This window comes from Protopterus annectens, chromosome 2.part1 (genome assembly GCF_019279795.1).
Source record: "Protopterus annectens isolate FY-2018-M chromosome 2.part1, PAN1.0, whole genome shotgun sequence".
Lineage (NCBI taxonomy): Eukaryota > Metazoa > Chordata > Ceratodontiformes > Protopteridae > Protopterus > Protopterus annectens.
In genome coordinates, this window is record NC_056729.1 from 1,962,298,272 (window position 1) to 1,962,312,234 (window position 13,963).

Below are 13,963 nucleotides of genomic sequence, written 5' to 3' on the forward strand. Positions count from 1 at the left end.
AGGAGGTTTTCTAGTGGAGGGATGTTTTGGCCAGGTGGGAAGTAGCATCCAATTATGTTGATGGTTTTGTTCTGGTTTATTTTGAGGTTGGTATATATTATTTCTTTAATGTCTGTTTGTGGAGCTGATGATTTTAAGATCTGGATGTTTAGATGTTGTTTAAATATTATAACTACACCGCCTCCTTTCTTGTTTAGCTTTAGTATTTGCTCACTGGTAATGTGAGGTTTTAGCCAGGTTTCTGTCAGGATGACTATATCTGGGGAGTACAAGTCTATGGTGGCATGGAGTTCATGGACTTTGTTGGATATACTTCTAATATTTAGGCTTAGTAGAAGGAAGTCACTTGGCTTTCTATTGGCTGTGATATGGGAGAAGTTGTGGTTTCTAGTCTGATTGAGGATTGGGGTTGGAGATGGTAAGGCCAGGGATGGGGTGGATGTCTCCACTTAGGACTAGTTTTGATATGCATAAGGTTATTAGTTTTCTCAGTTTCTGAATTTGTTTGTTTATTAGGGAAACTTTATGATTGTGCTCTGTGGGTAATAGGTATGGTGGAAGGGTTACTATGTTAAGTTGTAAGGATGCTTTATGTTTGAGTAATATAGCTCGTAGAATATGTGGGGGTGCATAGGGATGGTTCTTGAGTTGGTGGGAGGGGAGCTGAGTGAAGGTGAGACATGCATGGTGGTGTGAGTAGTAGTACAGTGGTAGTGGTTGAGTGGGGGAATGATGGAGCTTTGGTAGGATGTAAGATATGCAAGGAGAGTGCATGCAGTGAGCATAGGTAAGGTATGCTTGTACATGTTAGTTGAGAGAGTGTGATAGTAGTGGGAAGATGGAGGATGTAGTGTTGGGTTAGGGCTGTGGTTGGCTATTGGAAAGATGGGAGGGGTCTGTGAGTGTAATAAAGGTAGGATTACTGGGGGTGGGAGAGAATAGGGGGCAGGGTGGGGAGGGAAGCAGGTAGAGACCCTGGTAGTTGCTCTTATGAGGGGGCTGGAAAAATCAGGTAACAGAGTAAACTGATAAATGAACATATGATAGTGACAAAGAGTGGTTGTAGTTTTAAAAATGGTGTCTGCCACAGGTAATATTTATTAACTTTGGGATTGGCTTAAGGCAATAAACAGGGAAGGGGGAGGGGAGAACAAGGGTGTGAGCAGGCAGTTCTTTTGTACTACTGCTAATGAGCCAAAGCAAAGACAAGTTTGTGTTTAAGAAGCAATCAGAATTGACCAAGGACTGCTCTGAAACTGTAAGTAATTTCTTAACCATTTCTCAGGTGGAAAAACAGGATAACCTTGTATCAGTAGGCTATTGTGGTCTCAGTTTAAATTAACAAACACACAGTATTAATCAGTTATGGGTACTATTTGCTAACAGAAGGGAATAAGAGATAAAGTGGAAGATGAGTGTCTGTGTGTGTGTGTGTGGGGGGCTGCTTACAAGCCAAAGCAGAGTGCTCTCCAGGGGAAAATAAACATTGGCTCATACAGGTAGACGCATACTCAGAGTTAACTTAAGCTGTTTGCAGACAGTTCAGACCCAGACTGCGCTTTTCTTATAAGAATGATAAAGGTGGTACCGCAGTTGAATACTTAAGAGTGGTGTTAGGTTCAAAGTTAACTTTAGCTGTTTGAAGACAGTTCAGACCCGGACTGCGCTTTTCTAAAAAGAATGATAAAGGTGGTACCGCAGTTGAATACTTAAGAGTGGTGTTAGGTTCAAAGTTAATTTTAGCTGTTTGCAGACAGTTCAGACCTGGACTGCGCTTTTCTTATAAGAATGATAAAGGTGGTACCGCAGTTGAATTCTTAAGAGTGGTGTTAGGTTGGAGAGACACTGAGCTCCTCATGGGGCCTGTAGCAGAGTGGATTGTAGTTTTAAAAATGGTGCCTGCCACAGGTAATATTTATTAACTTTGGGATTGGCTTAAGGTAATAAACAGGGAAGGGGGAGGGAGAGAACAAGGGTGTGAGCAGGCAGTTCTTTTGTACTGCTGCTAATTACAATTACTTGTAATTATGTTTTTTACTTAACAAATAGGGACAGCTTGTATAAGCATTTTCTATTGGTATAAACCTAATGTATGCATCAGTTTGCATGTACATAATTTAGTCTCATGGAGTTTTTTTGTAGTTTATCGCTTAGGTTATTTATACATCGTAGATGTTATGAGTTTGCAACTTTTTGCCTATACGTTATGTGATTCTTTTTCTTTACATTTGTACAGTATGGATAGTGAAGGCTTTATTCACCTTATTTAGTTTTGAGAACAGATTTTTGCATTAATAAGATAAAACATTTGGTCATACTGATAGGTGGTTACTGCGCTTCATCTAATGTTATTGGTTGTCTTGTCACCAGTAAGAATGTGACACAGCACCTGATTCTATTGGCTTTGGAATAATAGTTCATAGGTTAGTACTAGGCTAACTGCTCTTGCGAACCATTTTAAGCATAGCCAATAATCCCTTGTGAGACTCAAACCCTGCACCTTGTGTTTGTAAGGCAAACACCTTAACCATTAGGCCACCCTCCTAACCCGTAATGACAATAATCCAATAGTAAGTCAGCTATAGGTTCATAGGTTCATACTAGGCTATCTGCCCAAGGGCATTTATAAGCCTAGCCCAGAGTTTTGTGGCTTTCGCTACCCCTTTAGTTTGAAGGATACTATGCCCATTATTTTGTTGTGCCTCTGTCAAGCAGTGACACTGAGGTAATCCCTGGGGTATACCTGCGATCTCCCATCCATTGGTCAAGATTTCTCTTGAACAAAGCCAGCGAGGTGCTCTGCCTCACATGTACTGGGATTTTGTTCCACAGCATAGGGAGTCTCTGGGTGATGAATCTGTCCCTCCAGCACGTCCTATTAATAACCGTGTTAAGGTTTAAGTCTCTTGCCCTTGTAGTTCTGATGGATTTAGATTTTTTTGAGGTGAAGCATGTTCATTAATTCCGGGTTGGACATGGCCTTGTATGTCAGGCACAGGTCACCTCTGAGCAGGCGGTGGCGACTGAATAGAGCTGGAGTTCCTTCAGTCGGGCAGCATAAGACATATTTTTGAGACCCTTTATCCTTTTGGTGAAGAACTTTTGGGGCCTTTCCAATTGCTGCAGGTGTCGGGTCAGATACATTCCGAATGGGGCATTGTACTCAATCATTGGTCTGTTGAGTGATGAGTACAGGGGAACGATGACCTCCCTTGATCTAGATGTGAATCCCTTCATGATCAGGTGGGCAATGTAGAAGGTCTCCCTAACTACTTTGGCAACATGAGTGTCAAACGAAAGGTAAATGTCAACCTGGGTCCCCCGATCCTGAATAACCTCTTCTGTGCTTAGTGGATTGCCACCTATATGGTAGCTAGGGGTAACCTTGTTTTTCCCGAAGGGTATGACTATGCATTTTTTGGCGTTTAACTTTAGGCCATGGCTCTGGCACCAGTTATCCATTTCTATAAGACCCTTCTGAAGGATATCTATGTCAGATGTGTTTTCGACTATGGCGCCCAGTTTGCAGTCATCTGCAAACTTTGTCAGCCATAATCCTCCTGTGTTTGCTTGTACTTCTGAAAAGTAGATGCCGAACAAGAGTGGGCCCAGGACTGAGCCCTGTGGGACACCACTTGTGACAGGCTTTGAGTCTGACATGGCGCCAGCAACTCTGACCCTGTGGGTTCTGTCACTTAGCCAGTTTGCAACCCATCTTGTGACGTATGGGTTTACATTTAAGCTGGTGAGTTTTTCAATGATACCCGAGTGGGGTATTGTGTCGAAAGCCTTTGCCAGGTCAAGGTAGGCTGTGTGGACTGCCTTGCCCTCATCAATGGCCTTGGTGACTGTTTCAAAAAAGTCAACCAAGTTTAAAAGGCATGATCTGCCTTTGACAAAGCCAAACTGGGTTGGATCCAATGTCTGCAAGTACCCTATGTCTTTATTTATGAGTTCCATTATGATCCTCTCCATAGCTTTGCAGACCAGGCTTGTCAAGCTAATGGGACGGTAATTTCCAGGGTCGGTAGAGGCACCGCCTTTGTGAAGTGGGACCACAGTTGCCGTACGCCACTCCTTGGGTACGTATCCTGAGGTGAGGCTAAGATTAAACAGCTGCCCTAACTGCGGGTTTAATTCCTCATTGAGTTCATGGAGCACACAACCGGGGACACCATCTGGTCCCATGGATGCTGTGTTTTTCGCCTTGGAGAGAGCAGTTCTCATCCGAGCGTTTGAGATGTTTGGGGGGCTACAATCCTCTGGTATAGATATCTCTCCTTTTGGGGGGAGGGGGGGGGAGAAATTTGCACTGAATCTGTCAGCCAGTATGTTGGCAATGTCTGTAGGTTCAGTGATTTTTACATCATTTTGAACTAATTCTGAGCATATCTGGGAGTTTCCTCCCAGGTTTCTAACATAGCTAAAATAGGCCTTATGATTGTCTTTTGAGTCCTTAGCGACTTTTCTCTCAAAATTTGCCTTGGATGATTTTATGAGAGATCTTAGTTTTTTACTTATAATGATCAAGGGTGTCTTCCCTTTAAAGGATTTTGCTCTATCTTGTAGTAGCTTCCTCCTTTTGTTGTAGAGTTTGTTTATGGCTGGGGTCCACCAGACTGGACGCTTGCCTTTGGTACAAAGAGTCTTTGTTTTGTTTGGGATTGCCTGATCCATGCAGTCCTGGAGGTGCTGGTAGAAGGCATTTGTAAGTGATTCAGCGGCTTGAGTAATGGTTTCCATGGCTCGGGGCCTTGAAAGAGACCACACTAGTCTTTAGAAGTGTGAAGTCGGCTTTTGAGAAGTTCTTCACTGTGGTCTTTTTTATTTCAGGTGGGGGCGGGATGTGGACTTCCAGTGAGATTAGTTTATGATCTGATCTCACCAATGAGGGGTATACTTCCGGTGTTGAACATTGTGACCCCATGTTCATGATGATGAGATCTAGTATGTTTTCTCCTCTTGTGGGGATGGTGACTAGTTGTTCCATGGCATTTGAGTTTATGAACTCTAGGAACCTTTGGGCTTGAGTGTTGGGGCTTGAGTAGTGATCCCAGTTTATATTCGGATAGTTGAAATCACCAAGTACTTGCCTTCTCATCGTTACATATGGTTGCAGACATCTCGTCAATGCAAAATATAAATCTTTAATAGGCTTTTTATATCTATTTTTTAACAGAAGTAAAAATAACAGTTTTTAAAGGCATTTTTTATAGGCTTAGTCCATTTTGTGCACCAACTTGCTTGTATTTAATTTTGCATTATGGAGTTCTTTTGTAGTTTATCATTTAGATTATCTGTACATCAAAGACAATTATGAGTTGGTGATTTATTGTGTATATGATATGTGATTGTCCACCATGATTCTCTATATTTAGAGCATGTCATGGGTAGTGAAGTAATTTTGCTGAAGGCTTTATTCATTCCATTTAGTTCTGGGAATGGGTCTTGCTTTAACAAGATAAACCTGACTGGTGGTTTCCATGTTCTATCTAATACTATTGGCTGACTTGTTGCCAGTGAGATTGTAATGTAACATCTGCTTCTATTGGCTTTGGAATAATGATTGTAGTTCAATAGTAAGTTGGTTATACTCACCCACTGATTGGTTTTTGAGAATGATTTTCAATCGTATTCTTTGATAGGATATGTAGGACGAGGAAGTCATTGTGGATATTTTAGTTGGACATTATGAGGTATACTATGACCAATGAACATTTATTATTTTTGCATTTTTAAGCATATACAAGTTCGTGAACATTGGTCCAATATAGAATGAGCAGATTTTTGCTGATAATTTAAATATAGAATCAAGATTTTGGCCATTAGATCTGATGAAGGGTTACAAGAACCTGAAAGCGCTTATCGTATTTATGTTTTTATTTTACGTTTTTGAAGTGTTTGAAGGTTTTAACTATTAAAGTGGATGTACTTCATCTCCAGCCTGGTGACTGCAGTGTTATTTGATTTATGTAATATAATAGCCAGTGGTGCAGCAGTTAGCATTGTCACCTCACAGCAAGAGGTTCTCCAGATCAATTCTTGGCTGCGGTGTCTTCTGTGCAAAGTCTGCATGTCCACCCTGCATTCGCATGGGTTTCCTCTGGGTGCTCTGGTTTCCTTCCACATTCCAAAGACATGCTATATGTGGATTGGACACTCTAAATTGGCCATAGGTGTGAGTGTGGTATGCCCAATCCCAAGTGTATACATGGGAGGAGGGTTAGGTGTCGGGTTAGCAACACAGTTTGGAGGGTGGCCTAATGGTTAAGTTGTTTGCATTATAAACACAAGGTGCAGGGTTTGAGTCTCACAAGGGATAACTGGCTAGGCTTAAAATGGCTCGCAAGGGCAGTTAGCCTAGTACTAATCTATGAACCTAGGAACCTATGAACCCAACCACGTAAAAACTGTAACCCCTATGGGAACAACAAGTGTTGGAGAGTGATTGTTGCCTGATGTGCTGATTAGTACAGAAACGGATGGATGGCTATATAGATATATATATATATATATGTATGTGTGTGTGTGTGTATATATATATATATATATATATATATATATATATATATATATACATGTGCCTCACAGTAAGAGGTTCTCCCGTTTGATTCTTGGCTGGAGTGCGGGGAGTGCCTTCTGTGTAGAGTCTGCATGTCCTCCCCGTGGTTCGATGGGCATTCGAAAGGCATGTGTAAATGGGCATGTCTTCGTTGAGGGTTGGGTGTCGAGCTGGCACCTCGGCATTCATGAAAATCTACTGCCAATCATTAGAGGACCGGAGTTCCGCTGTGGCGACCCCTAACTGGGAAAAGTCGAAAGACAACAACATACATATATATACATATATTTGTGTGTGTACATCTGTATCTAATTTATCTCTCTCTCTCTCTCGCCCTCTCTCTCTTTATATGTATATGTATATATATATATATATATATATATATATATATATATATATATATATATATAAAGATATATATATACATGTGTGTGTATACATATATATATATATATATATATATATATATATATATATATATATATATATATATATATCTATATATATATATATATATATATATATATATATATATATATATAGATAGATAGGTTCATAGGTAGGTACTAGGCTATTGGCCCTAGGGCCTATATAAGCCTAACCAAACAGTACCCTGGCTTTTGCCACCCAAGAAAATTATTTTTCTGTGCCCCTGTCAAGCAAAGCCACAGAAGTGATCCCCAGGGTGAATTTCCTATCTCCCATCCAATTATCAAGATTTTTCTTGAAGAGTGCTATAATGAGGAGCTTTGTTTGATATGGATAAGTAGTTTGTTCCAGAGTATGGGAAGTCTTTGAGACAGGAATCTATCCCTCCAGCATGTTCTGTTTATTGTGGTGACAAGGTTTAGGTCCCTAGAGCATGTAGCTTTGGAGGCATTGGGATTTCTTTACGTGGAGCATGTCCAACAGCTCTGGGTTTGACGTAGCTTTGTATGTTAGGCAGGGATCGCCTCTCAGTAGGCGATATGCGACAGAGTAAAGTTTGAGTTTTTTGAGACAGTCTGCGTAGGGCATCTGTTTGAGGCCGGTAATCCTCTTTGTGAGGTATTTCTGTGGCCTTTCCAGTTGTTGTAGATGTCTTGTGAGGTACATACCAAAAGGGCATTGTACTCTATAATGGGTCTAATTAGTGATGAGTAGAGGGGAACAATGACCTCTTTTTTTCCTGGATGAGAAACATTTTGTGATGAGGTGTGCCACGTAGAAGGATTTCCTGACTACTGTGGCAATGTGATTATCAAAGGAGAGACTACTGTCCACCTGTGTCCCAAGGTCTCTTATAGCACTTTCAGTGTTAAGTAGACTACCGCCTATGTGGTAGTTCATGGGTACAGAGTTTTTACCAAAAGGGATGACAATGCACTTTTTGGCATTGAGCTTGAGGCCATGGCTTGACATCAGGCATCTGTCTCAGTGAGGCCCTTTTGTAGGATGTCCACATTGTTAGGAGATTTGATTATGGCTCCTAGTTTGCAGTCATCTGCAAACTTTGTTAGCCAAAGACCTTCTGTGTTAGCCTGTACTTCAGAGAAGTAGATACCAAGCAGGAGAGGACCTAGGACTGAACCCTATGGTACTGCACTTGTCACTAGTCAGAAATTGGATTTAGAGTCTGCTACTTTTCACAGTGTGGGTTCAGTCAGTGGGCCAGTTGGCAACCCATCTTGTGACATAGGGATTTATACCTAGTTTAGTGAGTTTGTCTATAATTCCAGAGTGGGGGATGGTGTTAAAAGCCTTGGCGAGCTCTAGACAGGCTGTGTGTACCACCTTACCCTCATCTACAGCTTTGGTGACCTCTTCAAAGAAGTCTATCAGGTTTAGGAGACATGATCTGCCTTTTACAAACCGAAACTGGGTAGGGTCCAGAATTTGGAGATTACCAATGTCATTGTTTATAAGTTCCATTATGATACGCTCCATAGCCTTACAGACCAGACTCGTCAGGCTAATGGGTCAGTAGCGGTGGCTCCCCCTTTGTGGACTGGGATAACCATTGCTGTGAGCCATTCAGTGGGCATAAAGCCTGAGGTAAGACTATGACTGAACATGGTTCATAGGTGGGGTACTAGTTCGTTCTGTAGTTCATGTAGAACTCAGCCTGGGATGTTGTCAGGTCCCACGGATGCTGTGTTCTTGGCTTTGGAGAGTGTGTTTTTTACCTGTGCAGCCATGATTACAGGTACTTTGCATTCTTCCGGTATAGAGATGGGCCCTTTAGGGGATGAGAGAAGGGTAAAGTTAGCACTGAACCTATCTGCCAGGATATTGGCAATATCAGTTGGTTCTGTATATTTAGTGCCATTGTGCTGTAACTCAGAGCAGATCTGAGTGATGCCATTGAGACATATATCAAATGTGTGTATATTTACATATATGTATGTGTATGCCTCTGGCACACCTAATGTTGATACCCCCACCCACAATCCATATATATAATAGCTCCAAGGTCACACAAACGTAGGAAAAATAAAAATGTGTGAAAAAAAAATAAACGTCGCAGGAAAAATAAAAATTTGTGAAAAAAAAATAAACGTCACCTTTTCCATGTTTTCAGACTCCCACTACCCAAACAAAAACCACAGCATCTGTGGCAAACAAAACTCCATCATACTAAAACATTACCATAAACATGCTGTCTTTCTTCTGGGTCCCTAGACTGGATCATTTTTATGCTATTTGTTTTACTTATGTGTAACAGGTTCATCAGACTGGAATTAGAGGATGCTTTGTAGGCCAGACATAGAGCACCTCTGAGCAATCTGTCGGAGACCGAGTACAGGGATAGGGCTTTGAGGGAGTCCACGAAGGACATGTTTAGACCATATATATTTTTTTTTTTTTTGTGAGAAACCTCTGTGGATTCTCCAGTTCTTGCATATACCTTGTCAGGGACATACCAATCATGGTTTTGTACTCAATGATTGGTCTTATAAAAGCTGTCATCAGAGAACAATTACATTCTTGGATCTAGATGCCATACTCTTGTTTGTAAGCTGTACTGTATATAAAATGATTTCCTTACTACCATAAACACATGATGGTCAAAGGTCAGTTTACTGTCTAGATGTGTCCCCAAATCCCTGACCACTGGGTCTTCTCTTAGGGTCTATATTAAATCAGCAAACTCTTAAAAAAGCGTACACTGATTTATCAACTCCATGTAAGTGAAAGCTTACAATCCCAAACACTCGGAACAGAGATTTTTTTTCCCAGGGAAAAAAAAATCACTGTTCCACAAAAAAATAAAAATAAAAACTTCAAAACATTACATAAAGTGGAGGGCTTCATCCCCCACACCCCTACTTAAATATATCAATTCCGAGATCGCACTACAGTGACGAAAACAGCAAAGTAACCGAGGCAGCCAATCAATTTCTTTCCCAGGGAAAAAAATGCTTATATGCCATTTCGTTATTTTGCTGTTTTGTGCTTTCAAGTTCGATCAAGATGCATTCAAAGGATTGCTTCTTCGATTATATAATAGGAACCCTTGTCTTAGGGGTGTATTGTTTTATTGGTGAAAGTCCAGGTCAAGATGCGCCTCAGCAAGTTAAAGACATTTTATTTCTTTTAGTGTTTATGTGACTTTTTGTCTTACTTTGGCATGTTTTAGCTCAGATGTTAATTTCATACTTCATCCTTTTGTGAATGTATGCAGTATTTATAATGATTTATAATGAAAACATGATTTTACTCACAGTAACAGTCATACTGTTTACACATAGTTCTCTAAGAAATGTTTTTCAGTCTTTTGATAAGACTACACAATAATACTGCATTACTTTTAATTATTTTTAATTATTTTTCTTTGAAGGAAAAACAGAAAAAGTCATAGAGTCAGTACTACTAACACAAGCATCACAATTATTAGACGTCAGCTTTATTTTAAAGAGGAAGTAGCTGTCGGTTTACATGCAAACACCACTGCAGACAAAAGCTGCTTGGAAACAGAAGAGATTACTTTTTTTCCTAATTATGCAGGTACATGTTTTATTATATTCAATATGTATTTATTTATTCATTATAGTAGAGAAAAGACAATGAATGCGATTCAATATTTATTCATTACAGTAGAGAAAAGACAGTTAATGAATGCCTACACAACATTATCTAAGGTGCCTTGCATTAATATTCAGTACCATTTTTATATCCCATGTTCCCAATGGCAGTCTCCTCATCACACCAGTTGCATGGCTATGCCCCTTATGCCTTGGCAGTTAGAACCTTATTGGCATTACTTCAGTGTTTTTTCATTCTTCACATCTACCTTCTTATGTCTTTGCCTTTTTTGTAATATATCACATCATTATTGATCCACCATGTTCTCCTTAGGTGGTTCTTCTGATATGCACAATTATAATTTTGGGTACATGAGCACATCTTCCCTTCCAGCAAACCACTACTGTGTATAAGCCAAGCTGACACTTTTGTGTGCTGTGTGCCATATTCATTTTACAGTGGCAATAAACAAAGACCACTAGATACCTTTACAGTTTAATTTTGACCCTTAAGTTCTGCCACTACCGAAGTGAGGAAAAGTAGACAACGACCTGGATACTTAATATCATAACACTGTAAAACCTTTTTTATGCAAGCATGATGCAAACAAAAGTGTCAGTTTTGTTGTTATTAGATAGTCCTCCAGTGTTGGTCATAGTGTTTATTGTGTAGATGAATGCTAATCACTTATTAGTTTTAAATATTAACATTATTCACAATCCTGACAATGCAGTCACTTTGCTCTTCGTAGAATAAAGGAAACCCCATGCATCTGGTGGTTGCTGTTACACGATGTTCCATTAGGACTGTATATAGTAGCATAGGATTGCAAAAGTGATAAAGCCAGAAGCACAGTCTAACAATATTCATTACATTAGCATTATAATGTGCTAAGTTATTCATCATTTCTTTCAGTGAAATGTGATTCACCTTCAAAAATAAAGTCTGAAAGATCATCAGGAGGGCTGTCAATATGGTGCGAAAGTACTGAACCTGTGGATTATGAGTTAAAGTACAAAGAAATAATTTCAGAGTGTGAAGTCAGTCAAGATGAATCTTGCAAATGGAAAATGGTAAGTGTATCGCTGCTTAATCAGATACCTGTATACTGAAGTTTTTTCGTCTTTTTTTCACTGTCATACTTTTATTTGTAATGTTATTTGTTTATTTGCTGCTTGGTGTGGATAGTAATATGTTTGTCATTGCACCATCTGCCCTGCATAATTCTGTTCTGTTTTCCTCAAGTGCAGTAAACACACGCCTACTTTGAAAACCTAATATTGCAGCATTCAAAACTCTACAGCCTGTTTTATTAGTTACTCTTCAACTTTACCAAATGCCAAAACAACCATCAATCAGCTTCCATAATAATACTTTAATACTTCATATTAGAATAAATGCATACTGCATACCGGTTTCGGTTGTAAGCCTTCATCAGTGCATAATAAGAGCCACACTCATAGCCTCAGTCATTGGCTATTATAACTCCTGGTGTAAATAAAACGCCTAATTTAATAATCCACATTTGTTCCCTACAATTTAGCATCTTGATGCCATCCCACTTTATTGTTTGTTCTAAAATAAACTATATCAGTAATAGTAAACTTAAACCTAGCTGAGGCATGTTTTAAAGTATGTTTATACAAAGCACTTGTGGACTTAGCATACCGAATAGCACTCAAATGTTCAGACATTCTTAACTTTAAAGGGCGCAAAGTTTGCCCAACATAAAATGCTGAGCAAGAACAAGTAACCAGATATATTGCCCAGTCAGTATTACAATTGCCATATATTGAGATAGCAAATACTGTAGAACTATTTCTCAAAGAGAAACCTTTATCTTTATTAACAGATTTACAAAAATGAGTGTCCACAAGGATAACACCCCACTAGTCTTTGTCCATCCAACCCGAATTGATGCTTCTCCCAACCCTCGTGAATCTTTTTATAATGATTGAACCATCCAGCCATTATTCTCCATTTTCTATAACAAAAGAGACATTTTGAAGGTATGATTTCCCTTAATCTGTCTTCCATCCACAAAATATCCCAATGTTTAGATAGTATATCCTTAATAAATGTAGTATTATCACCAAAACTAGTAGTAAATCTGATTGTTTGTTTGTCCTTTTTGTTCCTGACCTGATATTTTAACAAAGAAGGACTGGACACCTGATTTGCTGAAATATATGCTTGGTTAATAAATACCAAAAGAATATCCTCATTCACAAAATCTACAAACCAGATCTTGTTCATAATTAACAAGGTCAGAAGAAGATGAACATATTCTCCTAAGCCTCAAAAATTGAGATTTAGGAATGTTATTAATTATATGTCTAGGGTGGCAACTGGTAGCATGTAATAAGGTATTAAACTTTGGATGTTTCCTAAATATAGAACTTTGCAATGTACCATGGTATTTAAATGTGATGGAGTGTTGTTCTCATTACGCACTGATGAAAGCTTATAGCCGAAACAGGTATGCAGTATGTATTTATTCTAATATGAAGTATTAAAGTATTATTATGGAAGCTGATTGATGGTGCTGGCTGTTTTGTTGTTTGATAAAGTTGGTATTTTGGCCTTTGAATCTTTCTGTATTTGCATGGGACTGTGCTTGTGTCATTACTCTTCAACTTTCCCAATATTGACGACAACGTAGGCTCATCAACTCCTAGTCACCACAGCACAGTCATAGCACATGCTAACCAGGGTTGTTAGCTTTACATCCTGCCATTTCATTACAAACAACACCCTCATGTAGTAAATACACAACCCCTTTCCTTGGGTTGCCACATCCCCTTTAACAAGCCACAACCAGCAGCATTGATGTCAAATGATAGCAGGGCTAACCAAGGTGAAAATGATTCACAGGCAAAGGGCTTTGTGAAACTTCTTCCCACTATAGTCAACCATTTCCCATAGAACTTTTCCCAGCTTCCAGAGTTTCCCACTTTATCCATATTCTGGTCTCCATACACTGTGGGGGTTACCTTTCTTTGTTTCTTCACACCATCTTACTTACATTTTCATGCATCTTTTCTGCGCATCCTAACTGACCAAGACTCCACTGTAACGACGGTAGAGGAAATAATTTGATCAAGTCATGCGGGTTTTAGATACCCTCAGGTGAATTGTAAAGCTTTTCCACCTTTTTGATCTAATGATGGCCTCACCAAAAATGACAACTAAGAAAAAAATATATTTTTTCAAGAAGAAAAAAGTTGTTTTCAACGTTTAATATTCAAAGCTGCCAGAATATTATTAACTGACTAACAGAAAAGTACATACTTATAAACTGAAGACAGATATGTGTGAGGACACATAAAATCATATATGGGAACAGGGTCAGCTTTTGGTAAGCTGGTGCCCTAGGCAAAAGGTGTCCACAGAGCC

General features: G+C 39.4%; 1 protein-coding gene across 1 annotated transcript in view; it reads left to right on the forward strand.

Moving 5' to 3' along the window:
• Positions 1–13,963, forward strand: part of LOC122794706 (interleukin-6 receptor subunit beta-like) — a 1,250,292-nt gene that overhangs the window by 498,174 nt on the left and 738,155 nt on the right. Inside the window, exons 4-5 of the mRNA XM_044063351.1 lie at positions 10,383–10,549; positions 11,483–11,640. Of these exons, the coding sequence (XP_043919286.1) occupies positions 10,383–10,549; positions 11,483–11,640 (325 nt within the window). The remainder of the gene's footprint in view (positions 1–10,382; positions 10,550–11,482; positions 11,641–13,963) is intronic.